This window comes from Lagenorhynchus albirostris, chromosome 9, assembly GCF_949774975.1.
Source record: "Lagenorhynchus albirostris chromosome 9, mLagAlb1.1, whole genome shotgun sequence".
In the NCBI taxonomy this organism is placed as follows: domain Eukaryota; kingdom Metazoa; phylum Chordata; class Mammalia; order Artiodactyla; family Delphinidae; genus Lagenorhynchus; species Lagenorhynchus albirostris.
This window is the reverse complement of record NC_083103.1, coordinates 15,792,326-15,806,182: the sequence shown is the minus strand read 5'-3', so window position 1 is coordinate 15,806,182 and position 13,857 is coordinate 15,792,326. Positions and strand designations below refer to the sequence as shown.

The window sequence follows — 13,857 nt, the reverse complement described above, 5'->3', positions numbered from 1 at the left end:
AGACATTGCTAAGTATCCAAATCACCTGGTGGTCTCAAGATACTACTCAGGCCCCGGCCCTCGCCCACTTCCAAGAGCCTCCTGCCCTTTATGAGCCCTCCAGGTGACGCCAAGACCTTCAAAGTTTGAGAACCAGGGCTCCAAACTGTGGTTCTCCCAGGTGTGGGCATTGCTGAGCTTCTCTTTGTAATGGTGCAAAGAAGAGTCCATTTTACTCTGAAATTTTTAATCTCCATAATGTTTTCCATAATGGCTGCACTAATTTACATTCCACTTTTGGGTGTTTATCTAAAGAATACCGAGACACTAATTTGAAAAGATACATGCACCCTTATGTTCATCACAGGATTATTTACAATAGTCAAGATATGGAAACAACCTAAGTCCCATCAATGGATGAATGGATAAAGAAGATCTGGTATAGGTATACTATGGAATACTACTCAGCCATAAAAAATGAAATCTTGCCGTTTGTGATAACATGGATGGACCTTGAGGGTATTATGCAAAGTGAGATAAGTCAGATGGAGAAAGACAAATACCGTATGATTTCACTCATAGGTGGAATATAAAAAAAAACAAAAATAAATGAACAAACCAAACTAAACAAACACAGAGAACAGAGTAATGGTTATTAGAGGGGAAGGATGGAGGTGGGGTACGAGTAAAAGGGATCAACTGTGTGATGACAGATGGAAACTAAACTTTTGGTGGTGAGCACACTGTAGTGTGTGCAGACGTTGAAATATAATGTTGTACACATGAAACATACAATGTTATAAACCAATGTTACCTCAGTTAAAAGTAAAGCAATAAATTAAACAAAATTTTTTTAAAAAGAAAGGCCATTTTAGGTAATTAAGAGCAGCTGGGGGAGATCCCCTTGGAAAGGGCAAGGTGGATCTTGTCGCCCTTGAAATCATCTGCGCTTAAAAGCAGAGCACGCAGGCCCAAAGCAGTAAGCAAGCCTAGTGGGAGGAGGAGGTGGAGGAGGGGTCTCTGGGCCCCAAAGATTAAGAACAATTTCATCAGACATAAGGATTTTATTTGTTTTTGTTTCTGTTTTTTGCAGGACGCGGGCCTCTCACTGTTGTGGCCTCTCCCGTTGCGGAGCACAGGCTCTGGACGCGCAGGCTCAGCGGCCATGGCTCATGGGCCCAGCCTATCTGCGGCATGCGGGATCCTCCCAGACTGGGGCACGAACCCGCGTCCCCTGCATCGGCAGGCGGACTCTCAACCACTGCGCCACCAGGGAAGCCCAGACATAAGGATTTTAGACCAGAGAAGAAATGAGTAAAAACAGGGACGGACGTAAATGCAGGGTGGCTCGGTCGGGAGCCGCGGCTGTGGAGTGAGAGGGGGCTTTAGGCCAAACATTGCCGGGCTTTACCTGGGCCCCTGGAGCCCCAGTGGGGTGGGGCAACGATGGACTTAGGGGGCTTCTGGATCCCTGAAAGTGAAAGCCAAGCTTTGAGGGGATATGCACCCTTCCAGCAAAAGCCTCAGGGAGGGATAGTTAAGAGGGCAGTGGGGCCTGGGGTTCAAGCCTCCCTTTCCCATCCTATTTGTGTGAGCCTGTGTGATTCACCTCCTGCTTTTGAGCCTCTGTTTTCTCATCTGTAAAGTGAGGCTAATGGTGGTACCCTCCTCATAGAGTCACTCTGAGGATTAAATCACGTGGGGCATGCAAAGAAGCCAGACCAGAGCGCGGCTCAAGGCAGCACTCAATCGGTGTAAGTTGTTGTTGATAATGTTGCGGTTGCAGAGGGTCTGTGACCCCCAAAATAGCTTACACTGTTCCTACTCATTCTGGGTATGTAGGGGGGCTGCATTAAATTCAACAGACTATTATTATGTCCTCATTCACCCCATCTGAAAGTTGGGGATAACACGTCTAGGATTAAAGGAAAATGAAGCTGCATGTGGTTGGGGGTTCCAGGCAGTGCTAGGCTCACTCATGAGGTGAGTGCCCCCGGTTGAAAGTGCTGGTCTAGTGTTCACTAGCAAAGTCTGGTCAGCATATATATGCAACATGGGTGTAGCTGCATCCCCATAAAACTGTATTTACCAAAAGATGAATTGGGGACCTAGCCTATAACTATACTCAATTCTCTTGTAGAACGTCTGTTAATTCTTTTGCGTCTTCCAGGTAGACAGTAGGAATCTGTAGATAGCAATCATCCAGATTCCCTATTTTTAACTCTAATTTCTTTCCTTGCTTAATACTTCTGGCCGAGACCTCTGGTACAATGTTAGATATTTCACAGTGATCACGGGCAGCCTTAGCTCTTGTTCATGAATTCAAACCCTTCAGTTTCTAGATTGAGTAGGAGGCTGGCTTTTGGGCTGAGAGATGTCTTGGTTAAAGAGGTAGCCATTCATGGCATCAAGTTGTCTAACTCAAGAATGGGTATCGAATTCTGTCAGATGTCTCCATAGCATCTATAGATCAAGTGACTTTTATCCCCTTAGGATCTATTAATGAAGAGTTACTATAAATCATAGAATTGAGCTGTCCTTCCATTCTCAGTATGACCCCACGTGGTTATTGTGTTATGCTGATGGATTCTGCTTGTTAGGTGCTATTTGTCTTCTAAGTATTAATAACCTAATCATAGGTGAGATTTGTCCATAGTTCTTCATATAAACATCATCAAATCTACATATCACTGTTTATTTGATTATGAAATGTGGATGCTTTTCCTTTTTTCTAGAACAGTTTAATAGCACTGGAATAATATTCTCCTTTAAGTACATGGTGGAATTTCCTTATGAGACCCTCTGGGCCAGATACTTTTTTTTTTTTTTTTTGCGATACATGGGCCTCTCACTGTTGCGGCCTCTCCCGCTGAGGAGCACAGCCTCCGGACGCGCAGGCTCAGGGGCCATGGCTCACGGGCCCAGCCGCTCCGCGGCATGTGGGATCTTCCCGGACCGGGGCACGAACCCGCGTCCCCTGCATCGCCAGGCGGACTCTCAACCACTGTGCCACCAGGGAAGCCCTGGGCCAGATACTTTTTAAGGGAGCTAGCTCTTTGATAACTTCTAAGGAAACTGATTTGTTTAGATTTTATTTCTTATCTGGAATTAGGAATAATAAGCTATAATACATTTTAAACTGAATTATCCATTTCTTCCGGACTTAGGCATATCCATTAGAATAGTTCAAAATACTCTTTAGTTCATCTTATTTCCATGCACGTGCTTTCTCCTATTTTTCTTGACTAAGTTAGCTTCTGCTTGCATTCTCTCTCTCTCTCTCAAGAACTGTCTTTTCATTTTTTTCTACTGTAAATTAATTATGCAAATATCCCTCTGTATACTTGGGGCCTGTTCCCATACTGGTCTTTACACTTGAAGGGCTAGCATTGGAAATGAACTCATTTAGCTATTTATAGTCTAATAGAGCCTTAAATTAGCTACAGCTGCATTTTAAAAACCTACTTAAATATAGTAAAATTCATAAGTGTACACTTTGAGCTTTGGCAAATGGCTGTAGCCGTGTAACCATCACCCTATCAAGATATAGGTCATGTCATCTCCCCAGAAAGTTCCCTGCACCCCATTACAGTCAGTTTCCCAACCTCCTGTCCACGGAGCCACTGTTCTGATTTCTATCACTACCGATTACTTTTGCCTGTTCTGTGAGTAGAACTGTACCGTATGTACCTTGTCTGCTCTCTATCACTCAGTTGGTTTTAGCTTTTAAAGGCAAACCTACTTGCTCTGGTTAGTAGTGTCCTCTGCAGTAAATCCAGCCCCTCTAGGGGGAGAAATTGGTACTACCTATTGAAATGTTGATCTTGTGATGGCTACAAGATTCTAGGTTGGGAGTTATTACCTTTCAGTATATTGAAAATAGCATTTCACTATCTTCAGGTGTCTGCTGTTGCTAACATCAGCTTTTGGTCTATTATTCCTTTTAAGATAACTTTTTCTTTTTTTGCTTGGCTGCTTTCAAAGTGTTTGTCTTGTTTTTTTGTAGCTTCACCATGATGTCTTTTTTTTTTTGTAGCTTCACCGTGATATATATATATATATATATATATATATATGTATATATATATATGTATAGATTTATTTATCCTAATTTGCACTTGTTGGGCTTCTTGAAGCCATGCTTTGGTGTCTGGTTATTTGGCACTGATAAACCATCTTATTCAAATTGCTTCTCTTCTGCCCCATTTTCTCTTCCTTTGAGACTCCAAGCGAACATGTATATGTGTATGTATATTTTAGATTTTATATCTTTTGTCTTTCTTTTGTGTCTTCATGCCACACTCTAGAAAGTTTCTTCAGCCTCTTTTTCCAGGTCACTAATTTTCTCTTTAGTTGTATCTAATATGCCATTAAACCCTTCCACTGAGGTTTAAAATTTTTGATCATTGTATTTTAACAACAGGAGATCTAGAATCTCCCGTTTTCTTTAAATCTGTCATTTAAGTAACTTCTAATTTTTGTCAACTTTCAGGCTTGGGTTTTGTCTCCTTGAACAGAAAAGCAATTATTTTACAATCTACTCCTAGTACCTCAAGTCCAGTTGGTCTTTGTTGTCTGTGCTGGTTTTAGCTCATGCTGTTTATTCATGTGTCTGGATTTTCTGTGTGCTCGACTCTGTATTTGAAGAATTATCCTTTTTGAGAAATCTAAAATCTAAAGTATACTGCTTCCAGAGTATTTGTTTGCTTCTGCCCAGGGACTTTGAGTCACCAACAGTACAGGATGACAGTATTGTTGGATGAAGTTAATCCAATGCCAAACTTGAGACTTCTGGGGCATCATGTGATGTGAAGTCAGGCTGTAGTCTGTGTATGTGCTGGTTTTCTGCCAGTTCACTGTTTTTCTAGGAGTTCTGGGCTAAAGTCAGAGGGCTTAGGTTTAAATCCTGGTTCTACTGTGGGACACTAGAAGTTCCTTGTCTTCACTGAGCTCCAATTTTACCTCCAACTGAGGTAAGTACCTTCTCATCTTACATGAGTAACTGATACCCAGGGGAGATAATTCTTCCAACATCCTACAGTTGTTGAGTTGCAACTACAGAATAGAATCTGGGCTTCTCCAGGCTGCTTTTACCTGAGTTTTCAGTTTTGCAACTTGTATTTAGGCATCTGTATCCCCAAACACCTTACTTCCCATGCACATAAAGAAGACTCGACAATCTTTATCATAATTACTACATTGAAAAGGAAGAATCTTAATTAGACTAGAGTACTGAGACTCCAGGGGAGGCTGGTGCATGGCAAGGGGAAGGAAGGCCAAAGGGCAAGATAGAGCTAGAAGGGCTTGTAGGGCACTATAAAAAGAGACAGAAGTATCCTGGTATAAATGGTATACCCAGGTACTGGCATCCCAAATGAACAGGAGACAAGCTTGTCCCTAGTTCACTTCCCATGTTCTTTCCCCATTCCCAGTTTCTACTGTTTAAGACCTTTCAGCTCTTATCAGAGGGCACCAGCTGGGCTGGTTCTGAGATGCTGCTTCTATAGAAGGGCCCTGAGTGTGGTTTGGGAGGTAGATGGTTTAAGGATGAGAAATACTGGAACCAAGGATGTAGCCAAAAAGACTTAGCCAGACAACTTAGGGCTGAGATTTAAGGACATTATGGCCTTTGTGGAACAACATCATTACAATAGACTTTTCCTGTGGAAAAGACAAGTTTTGGCAGAGGTCCATCTTCTAGGTTTTCCCCCTGGCCTTGCAACATACTCAGTTCCTTATCAGAAAAAATATTTACCAGGAAAATACACTTTTTGCAGTTCCTTGCCTTGGCCCCACTTTCTGCTCCATAAGCCCGCCTGGAGAGGTTCTCATTCTACCTTCTTTAAACAGCCTCCCTCCTCCAATGGCTTGTTGGGCCACCTGGCCTCCAGCTTCCCTGCCCCATCCTGATACCTGTTTCCTGTGAACCTGGAGTCCCTGGCTGAGGGCTGGGTGGATGGGACAGAGTAGTGGGACCTTGGTAACAGCAAGGACTTCCAGGATAAGAAGTCCAAGAGACTCCCTAATCCAGCTTGACCTGGAATAACTTAAATCCTGGGCCCATGTGCTGCTCTATGGAGCTGTCACATCTTTGATTTTATTATGAAGGTAAAACAGAACAAACACAGTCCATATGTGACATCCCAGGCCTGGGAGAAAGCAGAAGTGCCCTGGTGACAGCTTCTTGCCCATAGAAGGGAGGTCATCTCCACCATCTTGGCCCTTCCCACAGGCACTGATCAAGACCAATAAGGATGATGGGTACCACCTTTTGGAAGGCAAAAACAAAGGAACCTACTCACCTCCAGAGTTGAGAGCCCCGTTGAAATTACCCTCTTACTTCTAGGGGATGGAGCTTGGGCCAGAGCAAAGCTTTTGCTTGTGAAACAAAGGGTGAGTCTGGGAATAAGAGCTTATATTTGTTCAATTTCTTTCTAAGTATGTTTCTAAAAGTGGTAAGTAAAGTTCTTTGTATCACTGTTGATGAAATGTTGACATCCTAAGTCAAGACTTGGTACCCCTTTGTCCTATGGCTTCATCTGGCTGTTGCTCTGTCTTCCATAGCTTAAAGTCTTCAGTCATGGTTCATCTCTTTACTGACTCGGCCACATCCTTGTGGTTGTGCCTCTCCCACTAGTTACCTATGTGCCAGGCACTGTGCTAAGGATATGATGACGAAGTCTGACCTGTGCAGATACTGAACAAGTAACACAATTAAGTGTCATTGCATAGAAGTATAGGTTGCGATGGGAGCATCACAGGCAGACCAAGGATGGTTTGGAGAGGTTGGGCAGAGTGTCCAGTACTTTGAAATGCTGGTGTCACAAACCTGTAAAAGAAGTAACAAGGTTTTGTATATGTGGGGGATGTAACATAGAAAAAGAACTTAGAAGATGGCATTTGGTGGGAGATGTGTAAGTCTAGATTCTTAGAAAAAGAGGTCTCAGTGACTGGGCATATGAGGATTGTCTTATAATGAATTAGAGGCAGCTGTCAGCTTCAAATTTTCTTACCTCCTGGCTTCTTAATATCTGATATTTTTTTACTCTTTGAGGCTTTATAAAGGTGTTTCTCAAGTCTTATCCAGCATTTTGACTTCTTTTCAGACAGAAGGTTGTTCTGAATAGTTAGAGGTTCAGAAAGTATAGTCCTAGGAACTTCGTTAAAACTGCAAATTCTTAGGCCCCACCCCAGACCTCCTGAAACAAAGTACAGTGATGAGGACTAGCCATTTGTGTCCTCACAAACCTTCTAAGTGATACTGGTGGACTTTAAAGTTCGAGAACCATGTGTCTCGACCATGGTTACTGGTGATGGAAGTCCAAGGCAGCTGTCACCGTGAGCAGGTTGAAGGCATTTACAGGAAGTAACACAAAGTAGGAGCTTTGAACATCTGGTACGGCCAACTTGGGGAAAATGGCAAAAAGAAGGGCTGACGTTCTAGAACAAGAGCTGGCAAATGTTTTCTGTAACAGGCCAGATAGTAAATATATTAGTCCTTGTGAGCCATGTGGTCTGTGTCACAACTATTCAACTCTGCCGTTAAAGTACAAAAGCAGCTATAGATAATATATAAACAAGCAAACACAACTGTGTTCCAATAAAACTTTATTTACAAAAACAAATGGAAGGCTAGTTTGGCCCTTGGGCAGTAGTTTACTTACCCCTATTCCAGCAGAATGACTTATTCAGTGTTTTGGTTTGGTGTTTTCGTTTTTAGCAGCAGAATCCCTTTTCTTACTTAGAACTCTACAGAGCAGGAATTGCTCTGGTTGAAGAATCCACAGCCTACCTGTTCAGTTTCCCCTTTTTCTCTAAGTGGGCCCTAAGGCTCTTCCCCAGAACATATGTTAATGACATTTATGTACAGCGCTCCAATATCTGGGGTTGGGGCCACTTAGGCATTGCCCTTGAATGAGCAGGTAACTCTTCCTGAATTCATTTGGGCCTACAACCAAGGTGTGGAGGTAGGAGGAACTAGCGACCAGCCTGAGATCAGGCCCAGACCTTTGCTGCAGCGCATGGACTCTCTTTCTCTGCAGGTTCCAGCCAGCCTGCTGAGGCCAATAGGAATACCCAGAGTATGAGTGGCCCATCAGACATGCCCTCCATGCCCTATGGCCAGATGAGGGACCAGGCCCTCGGAAACCGTAGCATCCACACCCAGCTGATGGAGATGGTGCTGTTCTTGCGGCAGACGGTGGAGGATAACATCACGCAGCTAATGACCAGGCACCAGCAGCAGGACCTGGGGCTGGAGAAGCAGAGGCACAATCAGGCCGTCAGGGACCAGGAGGCCTTCCTGGGTCACTTAATGTTCCAGATGCTCCACTACCTGCAGTCTGGGGCCACAGGTGACCAGAGCTTCCAACTGCCTGACGCTTCCATGGACTCTAGGGTCGATGTCGGAGGTGGGCAGCAGGCCCAATCATCCAGGCAGATTTGCCAGACGTTTTACCAATGGAGTGATTTTGAAGATACACTTATCAGCTATGACCTGTCCAACCGTGGGATTGACATCTCTGCCTTATACCACTCCAGCTTCCAGGACTACACCTACCAAGGAAACAAATACCACAAGGACGAGAACACCCTGGTGAGGATGGGGGGACATACTCTAGGGGCCCCATCACTAGGATTTACTGAGTCCCGTGTCACGTACTGTGAACTCTCACTGACTCTTCCAGCCCCATGAAGTAGGCACTATTTTCTTCTATAGGTAAGGGGATAGGCACGGAAGTAAGGTGATGTGGCCAAGAAAGTTGACAAGCTGGGTCTGGTTTCCCCTCCTGTCCCAGCTCTTACCCACTAGGAGTCACTCTGGTCACTGTGGTAAGTGAACCTACCCTCATGGAACTCAGTCTGGTGATGGATATCTTCGGCCATTGGGGAAATGAATGTGAATAATGTTTGCAAGAGCGCTAAGGGGATGCCTGCTTTGGGTGGTCAGGGAGGATGTTTTAAAGGTTGAATAAGCCAGCCATGTGGTGGGAGTCGGGGTGGGGGTCCTCCAGGCAAGAGGAACAGCATGTGTGAAAGCTTAAAGGTGGGAAGGGCTTGGAGTGATTGGACAAGGAGACCCATGTGGCTTGAGAAGGGACAGTGAGCGCTGTGACAGAGGTATGGCTGGGATCAGGCCATTGTGAGATGTTAGGATGTTATCCTAATGGTGGTGGGAGCAGGAAGAGGCTCCCAGCAAGGCAGGTTCACAGCAGCTCTCCAGCCAGAGGGCGGAGGACCACACGAGCCACACCTTTCCTTCTATTCCCATCTAAGTGACGTGTGGCTGGTGGCTGTCTGCTTTTCTGGGGGCCAAGAGAGTCAGGTATCCCCACTGGCTTCTGAGGGGTCATACCTCTTCCAGTAACTTGAAGGGCCCTTCCATGGAAGTGGAAATAGCAGAGATGGATACACGCAGGGCCTGTGCTGGCTAAGGATCCAGGCTCTGGGGCCAGTCAGGTGGAATTCTGCCCATCATCAAGGTCACGTGGCTAGTAGTTTATTCAACATTTCTGGGCTTCACGCTCTTTAAGTCGAGATCAGAATAGACCTTTATTCTCAGGAGTTGTGAGAATGAAGGCAATTCACAGGAAGCACTTAGTCTAGTGTCTAGAACATAGGAGCTCAATGAATGATAGCTGGTACATAATACAACTATTATTATCTATTGGGCTGGCCAAAAAGTTCATTTGGTTTTAAGTAAAAATAAAAGACATCTTTCATTTTCACCAAGAACTTTATTGAACAACATATTCATTAACCAAACAAACTTTTTGGCCAACCCAATAAATGGCTCGAAAGGGAAACTTGCAAGCTGTGAGATCTTTAGGGTTTGTAGAATTTTATCTAATATTAAAGTTGTCAAACATGGATTGCATTGCCTCATGGAGCAGGGAGACCCCCATCTGGGCTCGTCCAGCATAAGTACTTGTGACCTGGTTAAAGCGTCCATGTAGGGCAGGGCAAGAGGACTGACCTTAGATTCCTTCCATCTCCAGGGCTACATCAACCTTGGTACCAGTGAGAAGAAGATCTGTATTGATCTGCTGGCTGAAAAGGTAAGCCATGTTCCGGTGTGTGCTGGGACCCACCTTCAGGCCCAGGCCCCCTAGAATGTTCTTTGGCATGTTGTAGATACAGGAATAAGACTTAGAAGTTTGGGGAAGGGAGTGGGGAAATAGCTTCTAGAATAGCGCATCCAACCTCCTGGTTGGGCTGTGTTGGGAGGTGTTCTCTGGATGGATATATGATGGGTAAGCTGCTAAGGGAGCCTCCGGATCAAATGTAGGGTTGGGGAAGTTGTCAGACTCTTCCCAGTGGATAGCTATTTGTATAATCTTTGACAAGAAGCTTGAAGCCTCCATTCACCAGGGAACATGAAGCATATATGCCCATTTTCCTCTGGGAGGCCCTGTGTTGCAGGGCAAACACCTATATGCGTCCTAGGAGCAGGCTGAAACTTCTTGGGCATCCCTGGTCTGGCTGGGCTCATGCTCTATTTGTCAACAGTTGACTCGGACTGACATGCTGTACATTGATGAAGACCTACTGCAGTATCCTGATTGGAGAGGGCAACCATTGTAAGTAGCCCCTTACAGAGCTGGGGTCTTCTGGTCCACAGGCACCTGTCCTCATCCAGGGAAGGACTCAAGGTGCCAGATTCTCTGCTGGGTGCCTACCTATTTTGGGGGACAATGACTTCTAGAAAAAGCCTAGCCCAGAATATCATAGGAGGCAGGCTGGTATCATAGAGATAGCACTGCCCTATAATTCAAAAGGCCCAAGTCCTTGTCCAAACTCTTACAGTTAATATCTGTGTCGCCTGGGGAGTTGAGAGCCTCAGTCCCCTGTTAACCCTGTAAGGACCCTGAGGTTGGATGCTTTGCTCTTTCAAAAAGACCCAAGTCTAGACTATGGGGAAAGCCCACAGGCAGGCCTGGGAAACACAGGTCTCTCTGGGTCTGTCCACAGCCTGCGGAAAGAAGTAGCCCGGTTCCTGACCTCCGACTGTAAGGCACCTGCCCGCCTTGACCCAGAAAATGAGCCTCTTTCCAGCCTTCTTGCCACCCTGGGGGAAGACCATATTCTTGGGGGCCTCTCTGCCTTTCCAGCACAGCCCCTCAGAGCCGGGGCAGAGTGAAGGCCAATGGGTCCTAGCTGAGGAGACTCCTCATGTCTGTCCTCCCAGGCGGAGAGAGACGGGGGAACTATCCCTCTTACGTGAGGATTGGTTTTCGACTTCTGCCTTCTGTGTATCTTCTTCAGGTGGTTGTTCTAAACGGCTGCTCCTCTGTCTTCTCCGCACTAGCCATGGTTCTGTGTGACCCAGGTGGTAAGTCAGTGGGCTCTGCGTTCCCTCAGGGAAATAGCAGCATGTGGGCATGAGTGCATGGGCACTGGGCCTTGGGGGAGAAGAGCAGCTTGACTGAAGGCCTTTCCCCTAAAGAACTGGGGTGCTTCCTGCACTGGTTAGAACGTCTTCCTACTATTCGTGCTGGGGTGAGGGATTTGGGTTCCCATTTAATATGGACATGTGACAGTCCTCAAGGAGGTCTGCCCCAGGGATGGTGACAACGAGAGCCAACTCATTACAGTATTAGTTGGACTTTTGGTCTCAGCTCCAATCCAGACAGCCCTAGTAAACTAGACAATATAGATGCTCTATCTCCTCAAAAAACAAACAAAAACACCAAAATCAAAAACTGAGTTCTGGACCAAATAAAGCTTGAGAGATTTGTTCTCAGTCTCCTTCTTAACGATGCCTCCTAACAATCTGAAATAAGAATCTCAGATTTCTTGATGAACCTACTGTATGGGAGACTCATTACCAAGACGACCATTTCACTTGAAGGGGTGGGTCCTTGATTAGCCCATCAATGAGGCTGAATGGACATGAAGAAAAGAACACATGAGATCACCAGGGTCACATGACCTGAGCCATGTAGAGAGATGAGAGCCCTCCCTGTGCGTGGACCTCAGCCTCCAGTGTCGGTATGGAGCTGACAAGACTTGCTGATGACCCGTGTTCTACCTGCTAGCAAGCCTGGCTTGAGTCCCGGGATTCCAAGTCACTTATAGCAGTATTCTTCCCTTTCTCCTCTAGTGTACCTGCAAAGAAGAGACTTGAGTGTTGTTTCCCCAAATAATGTTTAGAAGAGTGGGTTACTTTTATAGAGACTGTGCCCCAAATCATTCATCCCTAAGTAGGAGGGATTACCCAACTAACCTTCTCTGAGTGTAGCGTTGCTGCTGGTCTGAGGGTCCTGGCACGTTCTGACTGGGAGACCCTGGACTAACAGCTCTGTCTCTCTGCTTCCAGAGGCCTTTCTGGTCCCCACCCCCTCCTATGGTGGCTTTATCTTTAGTACTCACCTGTATGCGAAAGTTGAACTGGTTCCTGTCCACCTGGAGAGCCAGGTCAGTGTGGGGCCCCGTCCCCTGCTCAGCCCACCCAGGCAATGGAATGATCTTGGGGCATTTCCAAGGTGTAGGGGGTTCTTGCTTTTCTCCCACATAAGTTATGGGAGAAGGATGGAGAAATCGGGCAAAGAGGGTATGTGGGACTAGTGCCCTGGGTATGAAGGTAAAGGATTGTTCAAGGTTTATAGGAGTGAGGAATCAAGGCTTGGAAGCTTCCAAAAAGGTGGTTCTCAGGCCGTGTTTGTCTTCCAGGTCACTGCGGCGAGCGCCTATCCATTCCAGCTCACTGTGGACAAGCTGGAGCAAGCCCTGCTCGGGGCTAAGATTGAGGTCAGGAGAGAACAAGGTCTTCAGGGTGGCCACTGCTACCCCGGAAAGGGACTGAGTATGGACACTCTGGTATAACTTGTTCACCGAGACGCTGTGGGCACCTTCTTCAAAAGAGATAGTGTCCCAGGGCACGTCACCCGAGGAGCCCTGGCTATGGCGGCCCCCAGAGCTCCTTCTTGATCCCCTCTGTGGGCAAAAATATGATAGTTGCTCCTCCGAGAGCCCACTGAGGTCTTGATTAGGTGCTCGATACTCGGTGCCCTAACCTGATCTTTGGCTGGACTTGATGTCGATGTGAAGGACTTGTGTTCAGTTGGTTACGTTTGGTTCTTTTTAGGGGAAAAAGGTCAGAGGCCTTGTGCTAATTAACCATCAGAATCCTCTGGGAGACATCTACTCCCGAGACTCAGTGATGGAATATCTGGAATTTGCCAAGAAGTATGAGTTCTACCCCCTTGAGACTAGATGAAGTCCGTAAGAAGGGTTCCAATCACTCAGAGTCAAGGAGTCAGAACCAGAAATAATATACCCTAAATATCCTTACTGTGTGGTATACTTTGTGAAGTTACGGACAACTAACTGCAATTGAAATGAAGGAAAATGCACCCACCTGCTCACTACTTCAAACTGTGCCATTTCCTTTCTAGCCTTTGTCCATGTGCACATACCTACATAACAGTCCTCATATAGTTCTGTTGCTTTTCCACCTCTTGTAGCATAAGCACTTTCTTCCCGCATCCATTTCCCAAACTACTTGGCTTGAGGTGCCGAGGAAGACAGCCTCTCAGACCTTGTGGGGTGAAGGTGAGTCCCTGTAGAACTTTCATGTCTCATTTCTAAGAGCATGTTAACATGTTATCTCTGAAGTCTGGAAATAGCCCTCTTAGGGTAGATAATCTTCTTCTATCTAGAAGAAACCCTTATTCAAACTTCATAACGTATCCAGACCAATTAATGGCAGAGCAAGGGATAAGAGGAAGAATGCTGGGGGAGGTCTACATTCCAGCTCTAACATCTGCTAGCTGAGGGAATTAACTTTCTGTCTCAGAAACTTAGTTTCTTTCTGTGAAATAGAGCTAACAGTACTGCTTCAAAGGGCTGTTGGGAGAATAAAGGAGATGAAGCACA

At 45.8% G+C, this 13,857-nt stretch overlaps 2 protein-coding genes across 2 annotated transcripts; both read left to right on the top strand.

Moving 5' to 3' along the window:
* Nucleotides 1-1,211: 1,211 nt before the first annotated feature.
* Nucleotides 1,212-11,688, top strand: LOC132525843 (probable inactive 1-aminocyclopropane-1-carboxylate synthase-like protein 2). Its single transcript, XM_060159363.1, has 5 exons — nt 1,212-1,311; nt 8,022-8,575; nt 9,978-10,037; nt 10,489-10,559; nt 11,245-11,688. Exons 1-5 carry the CDS (start codon nt 1,290-1,292, stop codon nt 11,255-11,257), a joined length of 720 nt encoding a protein of 239 aa, XP_060015346.1. The 5' UTR covers nt 1,212-1,289; the 3' UTR covers nt 11,258-11,688.
* LOC132526198 (probable inactive 1-aminocyclopropane-1-carboxylate synthase-like protein 2) lies at nt 11,263-13,174 on the top strand (the record flags this gene model as incomplete). Its single annotated transcript, XM_060160129.1, has 3 exons — nt 11,263-11,311; nt 12,299-12,396; nt 12,652-13,174. Coding segments are annotated over 3 exons (300 nt in total), but the record flags the coding sequence as incomplete, so codon positions are not given.
* Nucleotides 13,175-13,857: the final 683 nt, after the last annotated feature.

Coding starts and splice junctions, on each gene's coding strand:
- LOC132525843 (XM_060159363.1), top strand. CDS start 1,290: ATGAGTAAAAACAGGGACGGAC. Junction 8,576..9,977: donor ACAAGGACGAGAACACCCTG/GTGAGGATGGGG, acceptor TTCCATCTCCAG/GGCTACATCAACCTTGGTAC. Junction 10,038..10,488: donor TTGATCTGCTGGCTGAAAAG/GTAAGCCATGTT, acceptor ATTTGTCAACAG/TTGACTCGGACTGACATGCT.